At 32.4% G+C, this 26,648-nt stretch overlaps 2 protein-coding genes across 10 annotated transcripts; one reads left to right on the top strand and one right to left on the bottom strand.

Moving 5' to 3' along the window:
* The first annotated feature begins 380 nt into the window (after positions 1 to 380).
* Positions 381 to 9,606, top strand: GILT1 (Gamma-interferon-inducible lysosomal thiol reductase 1). Its single transcript, XM_003707430.3, has 5 exons — positions 381 to 516; positions 3,433 to 3,594; positions 7,842 to 8,033; positions 9,120 to 9,275; positions 9,352 to 9,606. Exons 1-5 carry the CDS (start codon positions 451 to 453, stop codon positions 9,445 to 9,447), a joined length of 672 nt encoding a protein of 223 aa, XP_003707478.2. The 5' UTR covers positions 381 to 450; the 3' UTR covers positions 9,448 to 9,606.
* Positions 9,464 to 26,002, bottom strand: LOC100883863 (uncharacterized). Of its 9 annotated transcripts, none has more exons than XM_076540359.1 (8): positions 21,619 to 21,736; positions 21,415 to 21,480; positions 20,855 to 21,093; positions 18,207 to 18,801; positions 15,640 to 15,977; positions 14,227 to 14,388; positions 13,099 to 13,507; positions 9,464 to 10,139 (listed from the first exon to the last, which is right to left on the bottom strand). In XM_076540359.1, the coding sequence occupies exons 3-8, from the start codon at positions 21,080 to 21,082 to the stop codon at positions 10,030 to 10,032; spliced, it is 1,842 nt and encodes a 613-aa protein (XP_076396474.1). In that variant the 5' UTR covers positions 21,083 to 21,093; positions 21,415 to 21,480; positions 21,619 to 21,736; the 3' UTR covers positions 9,464 to 10,029. The 9 variants fall into 9 exon arrangements, with proteins under 9 accessions (XP_076396474.1, XP_076396475.1, XP_012150363.2 ...); XM_076540360.1 differs by having other exon boundaries at positions 21,415 to 21,507; positions 21,619 to 21,718; XM_012294973.2 differs by lacking the exons at positions 21,415 to 21,480; positions 21,619 to 21,736 and adding an exon at positions 25,029 to 26,002.
* Between the last annotated feature and the right edge of the window lie 646 nt (positions 26,003 to 26,648).

The raw sequence follows: 26,648 nt of genomic DNA, 5'->3' as shown, positions 1-26,648 counted from the left end.
CTACTAAAACTTTTAGTCTCCGTAAAATTTCATTTTGTCAACCATTACCATAAATAATAAGAAATCGAGGTGTTTTTGTATAAAAATTTATTATTACAATAAAAAAGAAATCTATATATTTTTTTACATTTCAAATATGTCTCCATTTCAGAAATATCTCTAATTCTTTCCCTTTTAAATAAAATAACGCTTTCGGCTACGGTCATTGATCGACAAAATGGCGGAGCAGCAATTTCCCGCCAAAAAGAAACATAAGATTACTGTCGAAAAAGTACGCAAAGTATTTGAGTTTTTCAAGTACCACCGAGTATATCATTGATTATTCATCTCCCCTCTTTCTGTGACCCCCACTAGTGTTTTCAAGCTCCCCACCATGATATTTGTCGATCACACTATAGATAAAGCTGAGATTTAAAGAGGTGGCCAGTTTATCAACCGACCAGAGAGACCATGAGGTACTACCTGTTCACCTCGAGCTCTACGCTCGCCGTTTTCTTCGTGTTCCACACCGCCTTGGTAAGTTCTTTTGTTTCTTTTTTTTGACACATTAAAGCCGGTTCTCCAATCATAGTTTTAGACAGAAATAAAAAAAGTGATGGAACCTGGAGTTCTAATTGACACACGAAAGGTGTAACTTTCCTACGAAGCTTCGACAATAACAAATAAAGAAATGTTTTAAATTAACGACAAAATAAAAATTTTCTGGAATTTTATATATATTTTGAATTAAGTATATTTGTAAAATAATTTACGATATATTTTTTAGGATATTTATAAAATATTTTGTAAGGTATGTGCAAAATGGTTTTCAATGAAGTAAGTGACAGATCTATGTATAAAGTGAGGTGACATTCGAAATGTAAAAGACGAGTATTGTGATAGTTTTCATAGATTTGAAATTTTTTATGGGTTTATTTATTTGCAAGAATCTGATCATTCTTAATTACTCACTTGTTTACTGTTTTAAAACAAAATTCTTATATTTCTAAACTTTAACATCTTACAGTTCAAACACTGTATTTAAAAATTGTAGATTCTAGAATTTTTAATTTTAGTATCCTAATGCTCCAAAATTTGAGGGCTACGATTTAAAATTTTAGTTTTTAAATTTTGAAACTTCAGCGTGCCAAAATCTCAAACTCCTATAATTCAAAATTTCTAAATTTTTCAAAATTGCAAAATTCTAAAACCCCAAAATGCCTGAGTATCAGAATTGCAGAAGCCAGAATTTCAAATTTCCAGAATTCTAAAATTCGAATCACTAAAATTTTAAAATCATAAATTCTCAAATTTCAAAAATTTCAGAATCCCAAAAATTCAATACCTCTAAATTATAAAATTCCAAATTTAACAAATTCTTTGAATTTGAAAATTCCAAAATACTTAAATTTTGAAACTCCAACAACATAAACTTTTAAAGTTTCAAAACTTCTAAAACTTGCAAAGTCCCAAAATTCGTAAATCAGAATTTCAAAATTGCAAAACCTGTAAATTCTAAAATTCAAAATTTGCAACGTCCTAGAATTTCAAAATTCTAAAGCTCCAAAACTTGAAGCTCTCAAATTTCTTAAATTCAGAATCCTAACATTTCAAAATTTCTAAAACTTAAAATTTTCAACTTCCAAAACCCTAAAGTTTAAAAATTCCAAAACCGTCAAATTTTAGATTCTGAAAAATTTTTAAGACTCGCAAAGTCCCAAACTTTCTAAAACACCAAAATTTCTCAAAATAGTTTTCCAATACGCAAAAAAGTGTTATTCATACAATTGTTATTCACGTAAAAACTGTAATAGTACACTACAATTAAAAAATTGGTCTTATCCTTATAAAAATAACACCTCAATAATTGCAACAAAAAAGTCACGTAGCAAGTTTCAGTGATCAAAACTGAACTACTTTGTTTTAAATGTTGTATACATGTGAATTTATAAAATTCTTATAAACCAAAGATTAATGTTTTTATTATTTTGCTACATCGATAAATTCCGTACATTTGACGATACTGTCCGAAAAGAAGCGAATCCGGTTTTCAAACATGTTTCTGACGGACGTATGTACATTTTAAACCTGTTCGTCGGTTATTCATATTATTTCTGTTGTTGCGAAAGTCGTGAAGGATATTAAAAAAAAACGTGAATTTCCTATCAAAACATTTGAAGTTTTAATATAAGTTTTAAAATTTAGTAAACAAGCGTGTTTGATTTTTATTTCATGGGATTTGATCAACCTTGAACGATTGAACTCTACAAATTACAATATTCTATGTTCGCACTGACTACTTTCACCATAAACTCTCATCGTCAGTGAAACTTGATAACATTTCAGTATTTCCTTTACAGTACATTATGTACTGTGTACTGAGTCAATTATAACCCACATACGCGAAACGCGTATTTCAGGATTAAAAAAACACTCTTTTTTATAAAAAGAAAGAAATTTCTGTTTATTTTTACTAAAATAAAATTCCTCAATTTTAGAATAATTAAAAATTCATAGAACATAAACGAAATAGTATTCTAAAATTAAATTGATTGTATTGTCCTTTTTATGAATAATAATTTCATTTTTCTGTTTATTTTTATTAAAATAAAGTTCGTCAAGTTTAGAGTATTTAAAAACTCATAGAACACAAACGAAATAGTATTTTAAAATTAAATTAATTATATTGCCTTTTTTATAAAAAATAATGTTATTCTTCTGTTTATTTTTATTAAAATAAAATTCGTCAATTTTGGAGTAATTAAAAATTCATAGAACATAAACGAAATAATATTCTAAAATTAAATGCTTTTTTATAAAAAAAATTTTATTTTTCTGCTCATTTTTATTAAAATAAAGTTCGTCAATTTTAAAATAATACAAAATTCATAGAACATAAATGAAATTATAATCTAAAATTAAATTAATTGCAATATATTTTTAATAAAAAAAATTTGATTTATCTGTTCATTTTTATTAACACAAAATTTTAGAATAATTCAAAATTCATAAAATATAAATGAAATAATATTCTCGAATTAAATTAATTATATTGCACTTGAATATTGCAATTCAAATTGTATAAAATATTGTAAAATTCTATTGAGTTGATCAAAGTACTCCTCGAATGTTAAACATACCAACAAAAATTTTTTTTAAATCTTCACTTGTAAAATATCATATGAAAAGAATGTCCAAAGAAATGGTAAAATATTTTCGTGTATTATCAATTAATAAAAATCCGTGAAATAATCAGAAATCCGTGTCACCGATTGTCAATACGATAAATGAAACGCGCAAATTGTGACACGTTCGTTTAAAAATTATCAAAGTTTTGAATACGCATGGTTGGATGAATCGCTCCAGGATGAAAGACGCGATAATGTGAAACGCAATTAGATAATGTTATTCTAGAACCGGCACATGGTCATGGTATTCTTGATAATTGTGCAGGTGGCTGGTGCTGGACTATCAAACAACGTGGTAAATGTAGGAGTATACTATGAATCACTATGTCCTGACAGCATACGATTCATCAAGAATGGATTGGTACCAACCTACAACGCCCTGGGCAGCAACTTGGATGTTACGTTGGTTCCTTATGGAAAAGCTTCGGTGAGTTCACTTCAGTTTGTATTTTTAGCTTGTTCTCCACTCGAATCAAACCTCTTCAGATAGTTTTTGTTATTGTGAAGACTCTTTAGAGTACTTGTGTCACAATCAAATTAATGATAAGTGTATTTCTAACTTATGTGTGTACACACAATATGATACAATAAAAATAGAAATAAATATAGCAAAGTGTATACGTACATACATACGAGCTGTTTATGAACAACATGGGGCAAGTCCATTTCTTGTTATTGCGAGATACTTGGAAGAGTTGGAATTTAAATGAATTTAAACATATTGGTACGCACTAATACGTATTTTTATGTATTTTCTTTTGTCAGACAAGTTTAAGTCAGATGAGATGTTATTAAGATTTTTAACTTTGAAAATTCTTAAATTTCTAAATTGCCAAGTTTCGAAGTTTTCAAATTTTAAATCTCCAAATTTCCAAATATCCAAATTTCCAAATTTCCAAATTTCCAAATTTCCAAATTTCCAAATTTCCAAATTTCCAAATTTCCAAATTTCCAAATTTCCAAATTTCCAAATATCCAAATTTCCAAATATCCAAATATCCAAATTTCCAAATTTCCAAATTTCCAAATATCCAAATTTCCAAATATCCAAATTTCCAAATATCCAAATATCCAAATTTCCAAATTTCCAAATTTCCAAATATCCAAATTTCCAAATATCCAAATTTCCAAATATCCAAATTTCCAAATTTCCAAATATCCAAATATCCAAATTTCCAAATATCCAAATTTCCAAATATCCAAATTTCCAAATATCCAAATTTCCAAATATCCAAATTTCCAAATATCCAAATTTCCAAATATCCAAATTTCCAAATATCCAAATTTCCAAATATCCAAATTTCCAAATATCCAAATTTCCAAATATCCAAATTTCCAAATTTCCAAATATCCAAATTTCCAAATATCCAAATATCCAAATTTCCAAATATCCAAATTTCCAAATTTTCAAATATCAAAATATCCAAATTTCCAAATTTCCAAATATCAAAATTTCTAAATTTCCAAAATCCCAAATTCCCAAATTCCCAAATTCCCAAATTCCCAAATTCCCAAATTCTCAAATTTCCAAATTCCTGAACTCTTGAATTTTCAAATTCCCAAACTTCTAAACTCCCGAATTCCCAAACTCTCAAATTTCCAATTACCTAAATTTCTAAACGCTGAAAATCAAAAATTCCCAAATTTCCAATTACCTAAATTACCAACGCTGAAATTAAAAAATTCTCAAATTTCCAATCAGCTAAATTACCAACGCTGAAATTTCCAATTACCTAAAGTACCAGCGCTGAAATTTCCAAATTCTCAAACTCTGATATAGCTAATCTACTTTTTTTATACAAAGAACATAATTTTATATTACCAAAATTACTTGGTCTTCTTCCTCATAATAATAAATCAAGAATTTTAAATTCAGCATGTCGTTTCATCTAAGTTCTGTAAAACATTTCGTATGCTGCATAATAAAAATAATAAAATTTCTTGGAAATGACAAATTGTATTGAAGTGGCGTTATTACACAGAAAAGTGTAAGACGATAACGAAAAATGAAAGAACAGAACTAAAAATAATATCGGGATTTAATAACCATCAGAATACAACCGTAATGAATAAATTATTTATTACAGTTGTTTTCGCAACCAATTCAAAACGATCACTATTCGCGCTCGCTTCAAAAATAACCGTACAACCGTATCGATGTCTAATCGATGTATATAATCGATATACTGTCATGCTCAGATTTTACATTCATTATACGGTGTCAAAAATGAAAAGTGCACAATCATATTAATATCTAAAGAAATGTTTACAAAAGTATTTTTATTTACTTATTATTGCCTGACAGTTTCGTTTTCAGATACATCGCAGTTATAAGTTTCTTTGAAATAATTCTCCACCACATTTCATTTAATAAAATAAACCACGGTTCGTAATTAATTTTCAAATAACTGTGAAATTGTTGTAGGGTTTTGTGCACCGATGCTGAAAGCGATGAAGGGTTTCATGTCGACTTTGTCGAGTATTTATTAGAAACTGAACTAGAAGTTGCAAGCTGATAATAGAGGCAATGATACCTAGACCTTGCTCATATTGAAGTTATGCCACCAATATTATACAATTTTCAGTATATTACAGTATTTTTCGTGTAACTACAATTTACAATAGCTAAATACCAGAATATATTCAGCTAAAAATAATTTCAATCTAAGAATTTACACTGCTTTCAAAATAATCTTTCCAATACCATTAATCACCCAAACAGATTATAGATTACAGATAAAAACGTCATATCTACTGTTATATTATTCTTTTAAAACATGGACATCCCCACTTTAAAATAAAGATCTCGGATACACATACATATACAAATTTCATTGTTTAATACAAGCAGTTTACTGACATCTACAAGTTTAGTTGCATCTACTCTAAATATAAACATGATCTATCTAATGTATAATGCAAAAGAAATTGTACTATATGTTTTCAATCTTAAAGCGACTTGAAAGGATTAAATAACAAGAGTTTTCCAAATGATAACAGTTGATTTTAATGAAATATAGCATGTAGTTTTCGAACACATTTTTGATCCACTTTTTTTTATTGGTCATCATTTATATTAAGGGGGGTGAAAACAGTCCTTGAATTTGGAGATGGAAGACGTATTTTTCTCAATATCTTGAAATCTTTTTATAATGTAAACAATTGTATATACAAACTTTCTGTCTTGTAGTGGAAAATTTAACTGCAAAAATGTTTTTCCTATTTATTTATAGGTTGTGATAAGAAGTAATTTTATTATTCTTTTTTCTTGATTTTCATGCATAAAGCATGATATTACTTTGGTCTAATTTTATTTATTTGAATTATAGGCTAATATAAAGTATATAGTTTTTTCAAACATAAGTTTGTAAATAAATTTTAATTTTAATTTTAAAGTTTGTAGATAAAATTATGCAGGGAAAGTTATTTTATATTTGAATCACATTGCAAATTACAGATTGCAAAATTTTATAGTAAATATTGATATTTGTGATGTATTCGATGTTTACAGTTTTTATTGACATTTGCAGCTTATCTCTTAATACTGTATTTAATAGTATAAATAGAATTAATAGTGTACTGTATGACATTATGTTATGCTAACTTAAATTTTATTAATATGCTGCGCTATAATATATAAATTAATAAATAAATAAATTGTGTATAAATTATACAAAAATAGCATCATATTTTACGCAGGAAAACAAAAAAATGTAATTTCTATTATAATCTTTAATTGAATAGATATTTCATTTTTGATATTTTGTTTTTTTAAAAATCAAAAAGATTTCATACATAATATTTTTGTTTACAAAAATTTTTCACGATATTAAGAAAAATGTTCTCCATCCCCAATTTGGAGAACTGTCCTCATTCTGTACATACAAATGATTGATGGTAACATTTGACATTTAAGTTTAATCCTTAGGTAATTGTCTACCAGTTCGATGTTTAACAGTTTAACTTAATAATATTCGAGATATTTTAATTAGTTTATCTAGACCTTTACAATCGTTGGTAATTTCTCATATTCACTAATGCCAATTTTGAGGTTAGGAAGTAAAAAAAAAATTAGGAATCGCACCGCAATATTTCACATACTGTTCTGAAGAGAACAAGAAAATTACAGAACTCAATGCAAAACCTTGTAGAAAAATAATTGTTATACTTCGTAATTAACGTCTTAACGAATATCTAAAAATTTATTTTTGCACCGTCAATAATTTTTTATTTCATTTTAAACGAAGAGACGTATCTCCATTGTGATTACCGTGTGGAAGATAATTTTCAAGGTTTACGTTTCAATATTTGTCGAGTTTCATACTTCATTACCTAATAGTTCGATGTTGATTTGTGCAGTTTATTTCATATTTTTAACAGATATCTACGAATCCTTTTAATTGAAAAATAGTTTCATCAACTTCAATTTTAAATTCAGGATATAACATAGAATATCCAAAAACTTCTACAATCCAGTAACAATACATGTATATTCCAAATATTTTTTTAAATACACAATATACATATAATACATATACATTCCATACATAATACATATATATGTAAATACAATATATGTATATTCCAAATATATTTTATACAATATATGTATATTTCAAATATTTTCATTGTCAAAGAAAATAAAAGACTTAACACGTAATCCTTGTTTCACAGCACAAGTTAAATGCCGGAGAGTGGCAATTCAATTGTCAGCACGGTCCAGAAGAATGCCAAGGGAACATGGCCCAAGCTTGTGGTCTGCACGCGATCCAAAACAAGGAACCAGCTGAAAAAGTTCAGCAGTTGAGTGTGGCTCTTGTCGGTTGTGTAATGTCATCAAGACATCCAGCGTCGTCCGTGCCGCAGGTACTTAATTATTTGTCTTTCTCTTTGAAATGTGGAACTAACCAGCTGAACATCCTGGACTCGGTCTAGTAATTATTGGTCACAGGAGCCGCGTTTCCCCTAGGCAGGGAAATGCATTTCTTGCGTAAACTCGAGGCTGAAAGATAGCTATCTGTTAATTGATATTTGTGGCTATATATGGTGTCACGTTACATCACTACGCGTTGTATAACGCGTTATAAGTATTATTATGCGTTATGTAGACTTGTATTGGGACGCGTTGTATAGCTTCATTAGGGTGGTTCAAAAAAATTGTTTTTCTTTTTCCTCTTCTTTTGACAAGTTGAAAAGATCTTTACAAATTTTAGAGTTCGCTCAAATAATTCAAATTATGATAGTTAATTATGTCATTAATACTATAATGTGTTGTATCAGTTTACATGATACGCACATATGTTGCACATATCACCTTGTATGATGCATATATGATGTATTACCTTATGTGGAACATATATGATATGTTGCACACATCACCTTGTACGATATCTATATGATGTATTTACTTTTTGTGGTACCTATATGATGTATTATCATATCTAATACATATGTGACATGTTATACGTATCACCTTGTACGATACTTACATGATGTATTTACTTATATGGTACCTGTATGATGTATTATCATATGTAATACATATGTGACATGTTGCACATATCACCTTGTACGATACATATATGATGTATTACCTTATGTGGTACATATATGATACTTTATACACATCACCATAATACGATATCTATATGATGTATTTACCTTATGTGGTATCTATATGATGTATTACCTTATGTGGTACATATGTTATATGTTATATCACCATATACGACACCTGTATAATATATTGTATTACCTTATGTAATACATATATGATATGTTGTATCATATCACATGTCGTATTTATACAATACCTATATTCTATAATGCATTTCCTTATATGGCGACTTATATTATATTTTGAAAAGAATCGCGTTATATCGTCATAATCTTACATCCCCTTCTATCAAAATGTTTATGTATTATTCTTTACAAATGTACCAATTGTTTTAGTGTGCCGAGAGTGTGGGACTGAACGAGCAGGCAAAGACCAGCATCGAGCAGTGCCTTAATAGCCCATTGTCCAAAGAGTTGTTGGCTGCAAACGGCGATAAAACTGATGCCTTGAACCCTCGTCTCTCTTTCGTTCCAACGATCACCATCAACGGAGTAAGTAAATTACCTTGAAACATCCTATCACATAAATCGCCAAGAATTTACTCATTCATCTTTTCTTTTCCTTCAGGTTACCTCGCAAGAAATCCAGAACAAAGCGTTGAGTAACTTCCAGAAATTAATTTGTGACACGTTACCAGCTAACTCCAATTCCAAATGCGCTTAAGAATTGAATCACGATATTTTGTTTAGATGTAAAATAAAAATTTCAAGAACACTGCCACGAGTGGATGTTAAAAGTGTTTCATATAACTTGTAATATACGAATTTTGATAAACAATAAAAAAAAATGGACATTGAGAATAAAGAGAATTTAGTTCGAAAAGTGGATTACAACCTGGGTAAACGAATATCAAATACCGTGCGTGTCTGATAAGTTGGCAATTGAAACGTGAATATTTGGTCAAGTTATTAGACACGTACGGTGTTCGTGATGATAATCAAAATCGTTGTATTTAATCGTTAATATATACAAGCGGCTATGTACAAAAATATATCTGATTCCATCTGTGTATAAAAATCAAGTATAAAACGATGGGAATAAGTCTTTGGCAGTAGTATAAACCTCTGTATAACACGATGAATATGGTTCATCTTATAAGAGTAGCGATAAAAATACATTTTCTGAAAACGTGTATCTATAACATTTGAATAAACATTGTGTTGTACAGGGGCCTATGATATAGCAGCGTGTAGCCACGAGATCCTTTAGAGTTTAGGGTTTTTGACTTTCTTCTTGAAATTCGTCTTAACCGTCGATGAACACGGTGTCGTTCAGGTTGCTCAATTCGAGAAACTGTTGCTCGATGTCGGAACCCAGCTCGTTGAAATCGGGAACCTCGTCTTCAACATGGTATACTGAAAAATAACATTTGTACGTCGTGAATATATTTGGATTCTAAATAATTTGGAGAATTTTACATTTAGAAAATTGAGGATCTGGAATTTTTTAAATATTTCGGTGTTTTGCGAATTTAGGAGTTTGAAAATTTCGAGATTTAAGGGTTTGGCAATTATGAAGTTGGAGAGACTTAGGCATTTAGGGATTTGGGAATTTGGGAATTTGGGGATTTGGGGGAATAGTGAATTTGAAGTTTTGGGAAATAAGAAGAATAGCGAATATGATGATTTGTGGTTTAGTAATTAAGAAATGTGGAATTGCGAGTTTATGGAGCTAGAAGTTTATGAAATTGGGAGTTTCGGCAATTTAAGAAGCTGAGAATTTACAGAACTGGAAATTTAGAGAATTATGAAATTGAGGAAGTGGCAATTTAGGGTATTAGGAATTTAGGGTATTGGGAATTTAGGGAATTAGGAATTTAGGGAATTGAGAATTTAGGGTATTGGGAATTTAGGGAATTGGCAGATTAGGGAATTGGGAATTTAGGGAATTGGGAATTTAGGGTATTGGAAATTTAGGGAATTGGAAACTTGCAGAATTGAAAATTTACGGAATTGGAAATTTGTGGAATTGAAAATTTAGGGAATTAGAAATTTGTGAAATTGGGAATTTATGGAATTGGAAATTTAGGGAATTAGGAATTTATGAAATTGAAAATTTACGGAATTGGAAATTTGTGGAATTGAAAATTTAGGGAATTAGAAATTTGTGAAATTGGGAATTTATGGAATTGGAAATTTAGGGAATTAGGAATTTATGAAATTGGAAATTTATGGAATTGAGAATTTAGGGAATTTGGAATTTAGGGAATTGGAAACTTGAAGAATTGAAAATTTACGGAATTGGAAATTTGTGAAATTGGGAATTTATGGAATTGGGAATTTGAGGAATTGGGAACTTATGGAACTGGGAATTTATGAAATTGGGGATTTAGGGATTTGGGAATTTATGGAATTGAAAATCTATGAAATTGGGAATTTAGAGAATTGGAAATTTATGAAATTGAGAATATAGGGAATTAGGAACTTATGGAACTGGGAATTTACGGAACTAGAAATTTAGGGAATTTGAAAATTGAGGAATTGGGAATTTATGGAATTAAAAATTTCAGGAATTAGAATTTTGCGGAATTGGAAATTTAGGGAATTAGAAACTTGAAGAATAGAAAATTAAGGAAGTTGTGAATTTAGAAAATTCGGGAAAAACTTTATAGAAATTGGAAATTTAAAGAACCAGAATGTAGAGATTTGTGAATTTAAGGAAGTAATAATATTATGATTAAAATTTAGTAATTTAAGAATTTAGAAAAATTCTTAATTAGAAAATTAAGAATGTAGGGAATTGGAAATTTCGAGGAATACGGAAATCTAAGAAATTGTAAATATCAAATTCCAAAGAACCAATTATTTATACCTACGTAAACTTGAACATTTAAAAATGTTGGAATTGAGAAACATATGAAGTTGCAAACCAAAATACTTCGAAATACAAAAAATGAAGAAACTTGATAATTCGAGAATTTTGATAATCATTCAAGTCCTGACATATGTATACAATCGTATAAATTTCAAATTCTCGAATGGAGAAATCCCCTAGGTAGTACTATCCTACAACTGCCTTGCATATCCACTCGCAACGCATTCTCCAAACGTTATCGTAGATAAGCTACCACACGCGGAAATAAAAAGAAGTGTACGCGCCATTATCTGATAAAACAGTAATTGATGACACGGTATTTCGGTCGAAATAAAAATCGCAGCCGCGATGGTTGGAATTTAAAAGGGCACGCGTGTGTCGCACGTGGCAAGTGTGTCGTCTGTTTTGGCGCGTGCGTACGTGCGTGTGCTCCAGCGAAAAAACCATGGAATATTATTTTAAGACTCGGTGTGGGGTAAACGCGTAAAGCGGTGAACCTCCTCTGAGATTAAGTATGGTGGACCTAGCGTACTGTCATCATCATCGGCTTCGTTACCATTCACCGGGACAGAAAAAGGCAGCGCACGCGCGGACCCTGTACAATAACCATTTCTACGGGGTGAACTTCTTTCTTTATTTTCTTTTTTAATTCTATTTAACACTATTTCTACCACTTTTGTGTATATCTATTTCGATCAAAAGGTGTCTTTTGACATTTTGTCAAAGTTTTGCATGTCACATTGAATACAAATAATTGCCGAAACTTGGGATTTCAAATTATCAAATGTAGATAATTATCAAATGTAGATGTTGAGGAATATATTTATTGATATATTGATGCGTTTTTATTAGAAATTATTTAATAAGGTTACAGAATTGGTAATGAATTGAATTTTAAATTTGAAAGTTTCAGAATTTAGAGAATATTGAACATATATGTATATTTAGAGAATTGGGTAATTTAATAATTATTAATTCAAAAATCAAGGAGTTGATTTAATTTCTTAGGTAATTGGTAATTTGTGAATAGAGTTATTAAAAATTTGAAACTCTAGAAGTTTGGAAAATTTAAGAATATGAAAAAATATACAACTTTCAAAAATGATAAAATTTATAAATATAAAGAATAGTAAATTCAAAAGTTAGATAAATTAGTTGTAACAAAATATAACAATTTTTTCCCTGGATATAAACAAAATCCAGTAGCCTATCCCCACTGCCTTATACCTCCATATCTACATCCTTAATATTACATTTAATAAATTTAACAAATATTTAATAGTATTAATAATGAATTTATCTGTATACTCCATATCTACCAACTTAACATTACATTTGATAAACTTAACAAATATTTGACAGTATTAACAATAAATGTATCGGTCTATTAAACAGTAAATTTAATAATAAATTTACATGTGACCGTCCATAACCAAAAACCGCTTCCATGCAATATGTTACTGAATACGTTAATTACATTTTACTGATCTGTTTTCTTACCTGTGCCGTCCACGTGCGTGCTGACATCATCGATGAGAAAACGCTTGACAGACTCGATAGGCACATACTCCTGAGTACTGTCAAGGTTCATGGAAATCCTATCGACCTGACACAGATTCGTTTGGAACAGGTCCGCGTCCTCGTCCGCGTAAGACTCCGAAGTCTTATACGTCCGGTAATTCGATTCCCCGTGATATGGCAGCGGCGTTTGAGCTTGCTGATGTTTCGTCGCCGTGGAAATCGGATCTTGTCTCGAATTATTGGATACGACGGTTACTTTGCTCTCGGACGTTAACGAGAGATTAGATAGAGTCGTCGTTGGCTCTGTGTGATTTTTCACGTGCTTTCGTAGGCTCGACGGATCCGTGTATCGTTTGCCGCAACCGCTTACTTGGCATGCGTATGGTTTCTAGAAATATGGATGAACATTTGGTTAGGTTGAAAAATGGGTATTGATACTTGGATAGAAGTGTGGATGCATGTTTGGATGAAAAGTGCATCTGGGAGAAAGTATGCATGGACATTAGAAGGAAATTGTGGATGTATATTTGAATAAAAATACATTGGTATTTCTCCAAGTACCTATTTGGAGAAAACTGTACTCTGACATTTAAATGAAAATGGACGGACGCTGGAATTAATATGTAGATATACATTTGGACAAAAATATGAGTAGAGACTTATTTGGATTAAGATGATCACAGATTGTGGATGTACATTAAGATGAAAATGTGGATGCACATTTGGATAAAAACGTGAATACCTATTTGGATTAAGATCATCACAGATTGTGGATGTAAATTAAGACGAAAATCTGGATACACATTTGGACAAAAAAAAGAGTACCTATTTAGTTCAAGATGTTCACAGACATAACAGTGAACACACGTGATGAACACACATGAACATGTGAACACACATTAGAATAAAATGTGCATAAATTTATATAAAATTATATACAGACGTTACAGTGAAAATATGGACAGACATTAGGATCAAAACATGGACGCTCCGACGCAATTGCATTTGAGTGAATTCTGTGTATAACGCGTGTCCGGTACATAGATAATCGAACATAATGGGTATCCTATTAGTTCTTTATTAAAATTGCATTAAAGGTGTACACACCGTATCGTAATGTGTCCTCTGATGTTTCGCACGATCGCTGCTGTTGCTAAACGCTTTCGTACAACCGCGATGCTGACAGGCGTAGGGTCGTTCTCCCGTATGCGATCTCTGATGGATTTTCAGGTTTTCCAATCGGGAGAATGCTTTCTTGCATCCCGTAAACTGTAATAAACCAAAATGATCTTTTGAGTTTATTTTGAAGTATTATTCAAAAATAAGCCACAAGATGAGCTCTGATACCGAAATATGTTCAATAAAATATAGCAGATGACGCAACAGATGCGTCCTAGAGGCACATAGGTGTATAGGGATAAAAGGATATAGAAATACACGGTATAGGTGTATAAGTGTATACGGATAGAGGGACATAGGTATATAGGTATTGAAAGATATAGGTGTATAGGTTTGCAGAGATAAAAGTAAGGTGAAGTGGGGCAAGTGCGTATACAGGCTATTTTTATTACAATACGAGCGAAATTTCTCCATTTCGTATGTTTTTTTCCTTGTTTTGTTTCACTATATCCCCTTTTATATTTCAGCTAAGAGTACTTGTTTGCAGTATAGAGTACTTGCATAATGCAGTAAAAAGCATTTTATAGCAGATTTGTTAATAATTCTGCTCTTGCCCCATTGCACATGAAATAAAGTTTCAAAGTATTTAACTTCAGGTTACGCTCTTACCCCATTTTCGGGGAGAGTACAGAGTAGTTGACATTTTAAACAATTTCTGATTAACATCAAAATGTACAAGGAAAATTAAGGTCCTAGTTAATATTAATTAAATAGTAGTAATTGTGCAAAGCGTTCGATATTGACAGCCTTAAGTATTTACATAGTAGACTGGAAATACTTATGTTTAAATACCAACTTTACAAAAGCCAGTCTTCACTTCACCTTATATAGGTATATAGGGATAGAGAGATATAAGTATTATACATATATGTAAATCAAGGGATGTAGAGATCTAGCTCTAAGTATAGGTATATGTGGGATATAGGCATATAAGGATCTAAATATTTAGGGATCCAGGAGCATAGAGATCTACATACTTGAAAATCTATAGATACAGAGATCTAAAAGCAGAAGTACCTAAGTATTTCAAAATCTAACACAAATTTAGAAACACAGGTACTAAATATTTGTGGATCTAAGTATCTACAAATACAAATACATACATTCTACTGCACTCACTTCTACAATATACTACTTCCATTTCATTAATTTATTCCACCCCGTATAAACACGAATTTTCATTTAAAAATTGATAGGCTAACGTCAATTTAAACTACACCACTATAATTGATGTAGTTACTGTAATTAACTATAATTGAACTACAGTAATTAAAAAAATTGATAGGTCCAGTTTCAAATGGACCCAAAATAAACTAGATCGGAGATATCTCATGTACATACCGGGCACTTGTTCGGTTTTTCGCCACTGTGCACCCTCATGTGGATCAACAGCTTGTATCTGGCATTGAACGGTCTGGCACGCGGACATCCTTGCCAAAGGCACGCGAACTCGTCCTGACCGCTTACAGGATTCGGGAATCCGTCGGTGTCCTTGTCCTTATCCTTGTCTCTGTCCCTCTGGATCCGTCTGCCGTGTCCGTGCGCGTTCGACGACGAGGACTCCACGTGTCGTCTCTCGATGTGCCGCACTAAACCCTCTTGCTCGGCGAAGGCGCAGCCGCAATCTATCCATCGGCACTGATACGTAGACGTTAAATTGTCGTCCGTCGTTGAACAGTCTGAAGAAACAGGAGTGACGACGAACGTTTCAGACGCGTGTACAGGTGCGAGCAGATCTGATTTCTTTAGAGAAAATATGGTAGCCGGGAAAGAGAAGCGATTGTGCTCGTTGATTTCTTGGGATTTTTGAGGACTTGAAAACTTTGAGATGAGATGAAAATTTGGGAGAATGGAAATTTGCAGATTTGGGGATTTAAGAATTCAGTGGTATGGGAATGGGATCTACGGATATGGGAATATAGGGATTTGGGAATCTCCGTATATGGGAATATAGGGATTTGAGAAACCACAAATATGGAGATACAGGGATTTGAGAAACCACGAATATGGGAATACAGGAATTTGAAAACGTATGGATATGGGAATACAGGGATTTGAGAATCTACGGATATGGGAATATAGGGATTTGAGAATCTACGGATATGAAGATACAGGGATTTGACGACCTAAGAATTTGGGGATACGGGAATTTGTGAAATTAAAAATACAGGAGATATAAGTATTTTGAAGTTCAGAGATTTGGGAACAAGGAATATATGGATTTAAGCACATGGTGGCATAGGAATTTAGGGATGTAAGTATTTTGGAATATAAGGATATTAGAATATATGGATTTGGGGGTTTAGAAATTTGGGGTCTTGGGAATTTGTGAATCAAGGAATTTGGAATATAAGTATTTCGAGACTTTGGAATTTGGGGGTCTTGAGATATAGCAGTTTAGGAATTTGGGGATCTAGGAATTAAGAAAGAATTGGGGAATCTGGAAATCTAAGAATAGGGGAATCCAGGAATCGAGAAATTTAAGAATCTAGGAATATGAGAATCTAGAAATATGGAAATCTAGAAACACAAGAATTCATGGATCTATATGAAATAGGAAATCAAAAATTTTTTTAATTATTACTGAAATAACGTCTGAGAATATAGAGGTTTGATGATTATGATATATGAAAATCTAGGGATATGAGAATTTAAAAATTCGGGAACCTAGAAATTTAAGTAAAATAATTTCAGATTTCACATATTTAGAAATTTACAAATTTAAGAATTTGTGTATTTGAAAATTACAAAATTTACAAATTTAAAAACGTAAACATTTTTAAATTAAAAAATTTAAGAATTTAATTTATTCCTGTGTTTTATATCAGTAAACGGAATCAATTATTCATTCCTAATATATTTTATTTATTTCTTTCCTAATATATTTTGAAAAATATTTTTAATTTTCTATGGGTGATAATCAAACAAACATTTATATAAACAATTTTATTCGCATAAAATGCTGCATCAAATGTCTCATAAACATTCAAAAATAGTCTATATTGATGTTTCGTAAAGTACATATTATTTCTTTTGAGACACCCTGTATAAATAGAGTCAGTCTTGTTAGGAGAGGTTTGGCAAGCGATACTTGAAGTCTACTCTAGTGTTTGGTCGTTTCATAAATATGGATGTTTGTTTAGAACACTTCTTAAACAACGTTGCTCCTTGTTTAGATACTTGTAACTAGTAGGTGTAACGGAAGTGGTGATTGAAGTGGCACGTTTGGGGATGCTGAGGAATTCTGTTGAATATGCTTTATGGTGCAAGGAGAGGTTATATATATTTTTGAATCTGAGACTGAACTTGGGAATTTGCGATTTTGGCGAGTTTGAAATTTGTAAATTTATCAATTTAGAAAGTCAGAAGTTTCGTAATTTAGGAATTTGAAAATTTAAAAATTTGGTAATTTAAGAATTCAAAAATTTAAGAATACAGAGATTTAGAAACTCGGATGTTTAGGAATTCGGAAATTCAGAAATTTAGAAATGTAGGAATACAGAAATTTAAGAATTCGAAAATTTAGGAATTTGATAATTTAAAAACTCAAAGATTTAGGAATTCAGAAATCTAGGAATTCAGAAATTCAGAAATTCGGAAATTTAGAAATTTAGAAATGTAGAAACTCGAGAATTTAGAAATTCGAAAATTCAGAAATTTGTAAACTTGAAAATTTAGAAACTTGAAGTTTTCAAAATTTTTAAATTTCGAAAATTGAAAATTAAGAAAATTTAAAAAAGTCTATACTAATTTTTTATCTCCATAAAAATCTTCACAGATTTAAAAAAACATTCCAACAAACCCCAATAAAAAACAAGAAACTTGAAATTGATCCGTTCAGTAGCTTTAGTATCGAATCAACATCATACAAGATAATCCTTCTACCATAAACTAAACTTCGAACTCACCATAAGCTTTCCCTTTCACGTCCTCAGCTTTTCCGAGGGGCACGCGCCTATCGGTCAGTAGGAGTCCCTCGTTCCTCGGTAGAACAATCTGATTCCCAAATCCCTCGTTCAAAACGTCATTAGCATAATTCATTCCCGAAACTGCGGATTGTTGCCCAGAAACCAGATGTCCAACCGCGTAGGGTCCATTTAAATTCGCGAAGGGATCCTGTAGCTCTTCAAGGTAGCTGGAGGACGGCGAAGAAGGTGAATCGTTGCACAACAACGACGTGGGATCGCCTCTGATCCAACTGAGATCAAATTCGTCCGTTGCTGCTTGCATGGTGCCTGTGAATCCTTGGTCCTCCGATTGGTTGTGCAGAACTAACGGTAATGACACGGACGCGTCATCCTGGTACTCCTGGTAGCCTTGGTATTCCGTGTAAACAGGATTGCTGAAGGTCCTCGAGAAGGAGAATGCTGAACCGACTGGAGGTAACCTTTGAGAATTGTCAGTGTCTTGGTTGTGAATGATCCATGTTGGAGTGGTTGCTTCGCTTCCGGTGCTTCCTGGAGACCTGTCTGTTGGCGGATACTGTTGACATGGGTACTGGAACTAAAGATGTGATCATTGGTTGATGTGTTATTGATAGTCCAAGTATCGGTAAAATTACGTGAAGGGGTGTTGATTTTGGCTGAAGTTAGGTGGAACGTATATTTTGCATTTTGAGTTTGTGTTACAAATTATATATTATAAAAATACGTTATTGAGATATTAATTGGATAATGGGAAAGGTGTTGAAATTTTTTGAGGCGTTGAAATGGAATGCAATATTTTTTAAAGTGAGCTTAAAATTATATATTAAAAAATAAATATTATTGATATTTAACAGTAAGGTGAAGTGGGGTAAGTTCGTAAGCGGGGCAAGTGCGTATACAGGCTATTTTTATTACAATATGAGCAAAATTTCTACATTTAATATGTTTGTTTCCTCGTTTTGTTTCACTATATCCCCTTTTATATTTCAGCTAGGAGTACTTGTTTGCAGTATAGAGTACTTGCGTAATGCAGTAAAAAGCATTTTGTAGCAGATTTGTTAATAATTCTACTCTTGCCCCATTGCACATGAAATAAAGTTTCAAAGTATTTAACTTCAGGTTACGCTCTTACCCCATTTTCGGGGAGAGTGCAGAGTAGTTGACATTTTAAACAATTTCTTATTAACATCAAAATGTACAAGGAAAATTAAGGTCCTAGTTAATATTAATTAAATAGTAGTAATTGTGCAAAGCGTTCGATATCGACAGCGTTAGGTATTTACATAGCAGACTGAAAATGCTTACGTTTAAATATCAACTTTACAAAAACCAGTCTGCACTTACCCCACTTTACCTTATGTGAATAATAAAGGAAGAGGTGTTAAGCTCGAGTGAGATAGAATGTAATACATATTAAACTTGTATGTTGCATATTAGATATTTAAAGGAATAAATGTTTTTTATAGATTATTGATCTGCATTATGCATTTGTATTATGCATTTATGTGTTGCAAATTATTTGTATATTATACATATTATATAACATACATTAGGAGAGTTTAAATTGGCTCGAGGAGCATTATGTCAATTCAAACTTTATTGATGCAATTTTATAATGAATATTAAATTATACTGTAACGATCATTATTTTTTTATTATAATTTATGATTTATGATTATTGCAGTACTTATAGTGGTAATTTGAAAATTTGAGAATTTTGAATTATTGAAATCTGAGTCTTTCGACATTTTTGAGTTTTATACTCTAGGAATATGGAAATTTGACAACATTATACGATTACATTTGTTATTAAATTATGAAATAATCATATATATGCAGTATAATTATAGATAGGAGTATGATTACAATCACAATATATCGTAATAATATTATTGGTGTATTAAAATATTGTTAAGAATTCGATATTGTCAACATTTAAATTCTACAATCATATATATATGTAATATAATTGTAATGAGTCAAAATCACGATTATAATTGTGCTACGACAATTTTATTGAATATTTGAATGATAATATTCGATAATATCGATAATATCATTAAAAAGAATGGAGACAGTGATTGAAGTATACACATATACACGGTGTCGTATTTTTACTACTAAATTTTATCAACATAAAAATGAAAAAAGAATGTTATATCAGTATAAGATTTCAAACGCTTCATTAAAAAGTTATTAGAAAAAATATGAAAGTCGACAATTACTCGTAGATAAAATGGTGTCGATGGAAAAAATTATCTATTATCATATATTTCTTAGAATCTTTCAATAAAACATTTAAGAACTTATATTTATATAACCTTTTTTTATCATTTTTATTAATAAAACATTCTAATTGAATTTTACGTTCAAACTAGGACACATTGTATGTGCCAACAAAAACAAAACAAAGTCATTTTGTTAAAACGTTTTAATAAAGTGTTTAAACCCTTATGTTAATATAACATCTTATTTTTTTATATGGAATATATAGGTAAAAACTGTGACACCCTATGAATGATAATAAATACCCCAAAGATAACATTATAATAAGATCTATCTATTACAATATAAGATCTATACGATCTTACATCAATATATCATCAATATACATAATATCATAAGCGTACCTCCAGCTGGAACACGGTGGTGAGTTGCTCCCAATCAGGACTGGAGTTATTCGCCAAAAAGGGAGAGGTGACATTATCCGGATGAGATGTGACCCAACAAGGTTGCTGACCGACACCATTTATCGGCGCCAAATGCAAACTGTTGAAATCCTCTTGTTTGATGACCTTGGAACAGGCTCGTTGCACGTCCTCCTCGTTTCTGTTCACATGGTAATCTTCGAGGTGCATCGCGACACCGTCTGCAAATCGACCAAAGACATTTACTAGAAATTTATGGACCTTCAGTTGTTGCAAGCATGGAAAATCACGATGTTTGTAAATCGAAGAAGATTGGATACGATGTTGTAACGATGGGTCACGAGACATTCGCACTGATAGTGCTAAAAGTGTCTTCGTATCTTGCGGAAGACATGTGAAAGTTGATGTACAATTTACAGGACACGCGATGTGTTAGAAATGCACGAAAAGAGGTTAGAATCTCTCGTCATATTTTGCACTGGAACAACATTAATGTGCCTAACACTGTTTAAGATTTCACGATGCAGAAGAAATACTTATACTTTAGCAGCAAGTTCTCCAGCTCGAAGAACACACTGATATCGACGTGTCGGGATTATGAAAGTAGTCTAAGGCAAAAGTCCAAAAGAATTGAACTTTCCACGTATGTTACACAGATTAATATTATGAGCCAATTTTTTAATTCATAATCTAAATTAATAATTAAAGGTAATTGATCAAAATCCAAAAATCGTTATAATAATAACCTTGATTAGTGGAAGGTTCAATTCTATAAAAATTTTGACCCCTTTCATGATCACCGGCAAACATCAATAGCCACAACCCAATTCACTATACCCGACTCTACCACCGCTTACAATTAACCATTCCGATAATCTATCGAGGATGCACAGTGTATCAGAAACACGATTGGACTTCATCACTGTACACTTACAAGAATAGTCGGCGTCACAGGTCTCTCAAACAAGAACACGTACGAAATCTTATCGTTATTCTTCAGACTCGGCAGGGTCCAAGGTCGTGTTAATCGCGAAGAGGAAGCAGGGACGTTTCGTGATGCAACGCGAGTGACCCCGAGGAGATAATCCACTGTCGAACCAGCCGCACACCCGTTCCCGTATCTATGAGACGACTATCAGCCAGGACAAGACATCGCACCGTTTTTCCATCAGACAACGCTAACTTGTAGAAATCCCCTCCACCCTCGAACCCTACGTCTTCGGGAGCAAGGGAAGAAGAGTTGAAGAAGGGTACGCGCCGCCCACTCGCGTGGCCCTGCCTCGAGGAACAGAGACACACGCTCTTCGTGGCACTTGTGCATCGCTGCACTTGCCACGATGTCGTTGTTCTTCAACATCGTTTCTTCCTCCTCAAGATCGTCTTCTTCTTCTTCGGGACAGAGTCAGGGTGGCACATCTGCGCGCGCGTCTGTCGTCCCCCTTTTTCGTGCTCCTCCTTTCGCGTTACTTTGCCCTCGCGTTTTTTCACGCGGGCATAGATTCCTGGAACGATTATGCGCTGGATTGTTGCGGGGCTGACGAACCGATAGATTGCGTCATTTGTTGTTTCACGCGAGGATGTTGCTGGAGTTCGTTGCTGAGCTGTGGATGATTATAAGGATTTGTTGGGGATACTTGTTAACTTGAAACAAGGATTAGAGTCTATGAGGAGGATCAGAAAGGTGGGTCTATTAAGGGGATGTGAAAAATTAGCACTCTTGAAAATAGGATTTTGGAACTTTGGGATTTTGGGGGTTTTGAGAGTAGGAAATTTCTGAACGACTTTGAGACGTTTGGAACCTTTGGAGTTTAGGGACTGTAAAATTTTAGCATTTTGAGACTTTAAGTCTCAAGGATTATGGAACTTTGATATTTTAAAAGTTTCGGACTTAAATATTATGGAGCTTTGGTATTTTAAGAATTTGAGACTGAGATGTTAGAATTTTTTAACTTTGGGATTTTGGGGGTTTTGAGAGTAGGAAGTTTCTGAATCTTGAGACTTTGAGACGTTTGGAACTTGGAACTTTTGAAGTTTAAGGACTGCAAAATTTGAGCATTTCAAGACTTTGGGTCTTAAAGATTATAAAATTTTGATATTTTAAAATTTTGAGATTTTAGTATTATGGAGCTTTAGTGTTTTAAGAATTTGAGACTGAGACGTTAGAATTTTTGAACTTTGGGATTCTGGGACTTAGGAAATTTGGAATTTTAAAATCTCAGGACTTCAAAAATTATACGATTTTGAGACTTTGAAATGTTGGAATTCTAGGATTATGAGACATAGGCTTGGAATTAACAAATTTTTTGATTTTGGGAATTATGTATTATGGAATTCTGCGATTTTAGGATACTGGATCTTTGGAACGTTGGAATTTTGAGTCTTAGAAACTTCAGAATTTTGGAACTTTGTGATCTTAGAGTTTTGATACTTTGTGATTTAAATTTTTTTATAACTTTTGAGTCTTTTGAACTTTAGAATTTCAGGAATTTAATATTCCAGAACTTTGTAAATTTTGGAACTTCGAAATTTCGAGAGTTTGCAGCATTTGAACATTTGCAACTTTAGAATTTAAAAATCTTGAAATATTTTAAATTTGGGACTTTAAAATTAAAAAATTTTGTAACCTTGTAACTTTGTGACTCTTGAATCTTGAAATGCTGGAACTTCGCAATTTTGGAACTTTTAGACTTCACAATTGCAAAACTTTGATATTTCGAACTTCATCACTTAGATATGTTAGAATTTGGGAATCATTTAAATTGTTCTAAGATTGATAAAGCGATAAACTGTACTTTTTATTATTTACTCCATTTTATGTCGCTAAAAAATTCTTGTATTAAATCTGATATAAAAATCAATCGAATATTTATCGATTCGGAAAAATATGAAGGATTTTTGTTTATGTCCTTTCGAAGTCATTAAGGTTAAGACAAAAGGTCACATCACTCACAGGATGTTTCTGTAGTACCGCGAAAAGTGTCCAACAATGGCGGACCAACCCTTAGTAATGGAGGTCGAAAATTCCACAAATAAGTCATAACACTTAATAATACTTATTTCTCATTAATTATTTAATTTAACATTTCATTAATTTGCAAATAAAGCACTTACAATAATGTACTCCATCAAACATGAATGAATAGAAGATTCAATTTCTTACACCTTTTCAAAATATTGCAAATTTATATTATTATCAAATTTGCGTATTACAAATATACAATTTTCAAATTAAAAAATATCTGTATACCATTGTCGCTTTACAAAAGTTACAAAATTTTTTTTATAGCTAAAAAACTTTGAAATGAAGAACCAATTCGTCTTGACAGATCCTACCACCCTACGCTAATTTAATAGAATAATGATATACACGTAACACGTACAAATCACAAGGGTTAAATTAAGCAATCAATTTGTAATTTGATGCCGATAGACGATAGGTGGTCATCGGCGAGTCTCTTTGAAAGTTGGTAGGAATATTCCAAGTCGAGGTGCAGCGATAGATAAAAACCGAGAAAGAGAGAAAGAGAGAGAGAGGTGGGGGTGCATAGGACGATCTTTCGTCGGTCGAACCCCGAGAATCGGGTGCAGGGACAAAAAACGTAAAACCAGCTGCCGCACACGCGTCACTTATTAACAACAGCTTCTTCGCAAGCACACATGAGGGCAAGTCGTTCACTCCTTCCTCCTATTACAGCCTACTATTATTTCACCGACCTCCAAGCTCTCCCTCCTTTCGCTGCCCCTCGAACTTTCACGCGAATATACTTGATATTGTGCCGGTAATCACGAAAGTGGTGTAAATCGACATTTAATTGCACTTTTCGTTTATTTTGCATTACATGGATTTTACTATCTTTAAGAATCTTTGGAAAAAGGAAACTGAGCGACACTACACTGTTTACTACTTGCCAATATTTTTAAATACATTGCGAATGGTTTTAAACAAATTAGTATTCGTTGTTCATTACTTATCTGATGTCTTTAATCTTATATTATATATTTATCTGATATTCTAATCTTATGTCATGTATTTAAATTTCAACCTCATAATTTTTATTTATCCAATTTAGGTATAAAAATAACTCTGAGTTCGAAAAATAAATTAAAATCGAACGAATATAAAGTCAATTAATAAAAATAAGAAAAATGAAGTTACCCTCGCAGGCTAATCCTCTCCTGTCGGTCGATTAAACGTTCCTTAAGATACCACTTTTTTTCGCTGCCCTTTCTCCTTCATTCTCTGTCTGTTATTGCATCCGTATGGGGTGTACGATCGAAATCCTTTTTCCAGTATATTTATTTTAATGGCAGTCGTACACATGCGGTGACTATGGTACGAACGGAGTTGACAGGTGCCCGGGCAAAAAAGCGTGGTCGAGAGCGGGCATAGTATGTATAATGTAAGCATAGAGGGCTGGCACGCCACATGTGCCACTCTATCACTTATCTACCCGTAATATGACGTATAACCCGACCATAAGATGCAACTGTGAACACGTGAGTGTGCTCGCGTGACTGCACCAGTTGAGATGCACACGCGCGTATATGTATGTAAATGCATCTAAGTATACGAGGTTTTAAGTAGATGGATACGGACATGCACTTTGTGTATGTACGCATGGAAGAAACGAACGGCCGACTTTCGAAGATAATACAAGAATCGTACTGAAATTATCGCAATGCGTTGCGCATTATTTGGTCGATAAACGGAACATATCGTTCATGGTAATTGCATTAGGATATAAAACAACACAACGGGTGGTATGTAACACATATCAAGCGGTAATATAAGGTGAGATGTGTATCACATATCAAGTGGTGACATAAGGTGTGATATGTAACACATATCAGTTGACAATATAAAAGAAGGTATGCATATCAGCAATATAGCAGATGATATGGAACAAGATGGCGATATAAAGCGTATTCTATACCGCAACGCGTGGTAATATAATGCGTGACAATGACAAATGATAATGTGTCACGTGGCAATATAACGCGTGAGAATACAGTGCGTGGCAACATAACGAATGGCAAGGCGCCACGAGACAACACAGCTTGTAATTTATAGTGTAGCAATACAATGTGAGGTAATATAATAAATGATAAAGCGCCGTGTGCAAATACAGCGCGTGGTAATGTAACGTGTGGCTACATAACATGTGATCATACAACGCATAACTACATGGCACGTGACATGCAACGCGTAGGAGTGCAATGTATGACAAGTGGTAATATGACATCAAGTAATATTGTTAAGTTTTTTATTTAAATTCCCATAATAATATATAACAAATTATTTAGTAATACATTATTTACAATACATTAATGATTCCTTGACAGCCAATGTAAATTACACTGTCGAATCGAAAATAAAGCGCTGGTCTGCGATGATAAACTGCGTTCGAGGAATGTATATTTTCGGATAAGGGGTGTTTAAAACGTCGAAACAGTGGCGGTTAATTTGTGTTTGGAGTTGTATAGCGGTACAAGTGGATAGAGAAGCGTATTGGAAATAGTGCGAGACACATCGCGTACGTACGTGTCGGCGTTCAGCATTCGGTCAAGCGACGTAAAAATAGAAAGACGTGCGCTCTGCATGTGACTTCGTATAATTAGGTACCGAACCCGAGAGCTGTGGCGTTGTATATCCCATACGTTAGTTAGGAAGCTAGCACATTAGAGCTTGACACGGGTCCCAACGATTTTTTTTTGTAACCACGTTGACGAATCGGTTATAAAATATTATATAATATCTGTCGGAATGCAGCGTGAC

This window comes from Megachile rotundata, chromosome 15 (assembly GCF_050947335.1).
Source record: "Megachile rotundata isolate GNS110a chromosome 15, iyMegRotu1, whole genome shotgun sequence".
Taxonomy (NCBI): domain Eukaryota; kingdom Metazoa; phylum Arthropoda; class Insecta; order Hymenoptera; family Megachilidae; genus Megachile; species Megachile rotundata.
This window is presented reverse-complemented; position numbering and strand designations above follow the sequence as displayed.

Bases quoted from the DNA above. Each gene is read 5' to 3' on its own strand.
- GILT1 (XM_003707430.3), top strand. From the start codon at position 451: ATGAGGTACTACCTGTTCACCTCGAGCTCTACGCTCGCCGTTTTCTTC. The intron at 517-3,432 runs GTAAGTTCTTTT...ATAATTGTGCAG, and splicing joins TCGTGTTCCACACCGCCTTG to GTGGCTGGTGCTGGACTATC. The intron at 9,276-9,351 runs GTAAGTAAATTA...CTTTTCCTTCAG, and splicing joins CAACGATCACCATCAACGGA to GTTACCTCGCAAGAAATCCA.
- LOC100883863 (XM_012294966.2), bottom strand. From the start codon at position 21,220: ATGTCTCGTGACCCATCGTTACAACATCGTATCCAATCTTCTTCGATT. The intron at 15,978-18,206 runs GTGAGTTCGAAG...CTGTTTCTTCAG, and splicing joins CGTGAAAGGGAAAGCTTATG to ACTGTTCAACGACGGACGAC. The intron at 14,389-15,639 runs GTATGTACATGA...GGTTTATTACAG, and splicing joins AAAAACCGAACAAGTGCCCG to TTTACGGGATGCAAGAAAGC.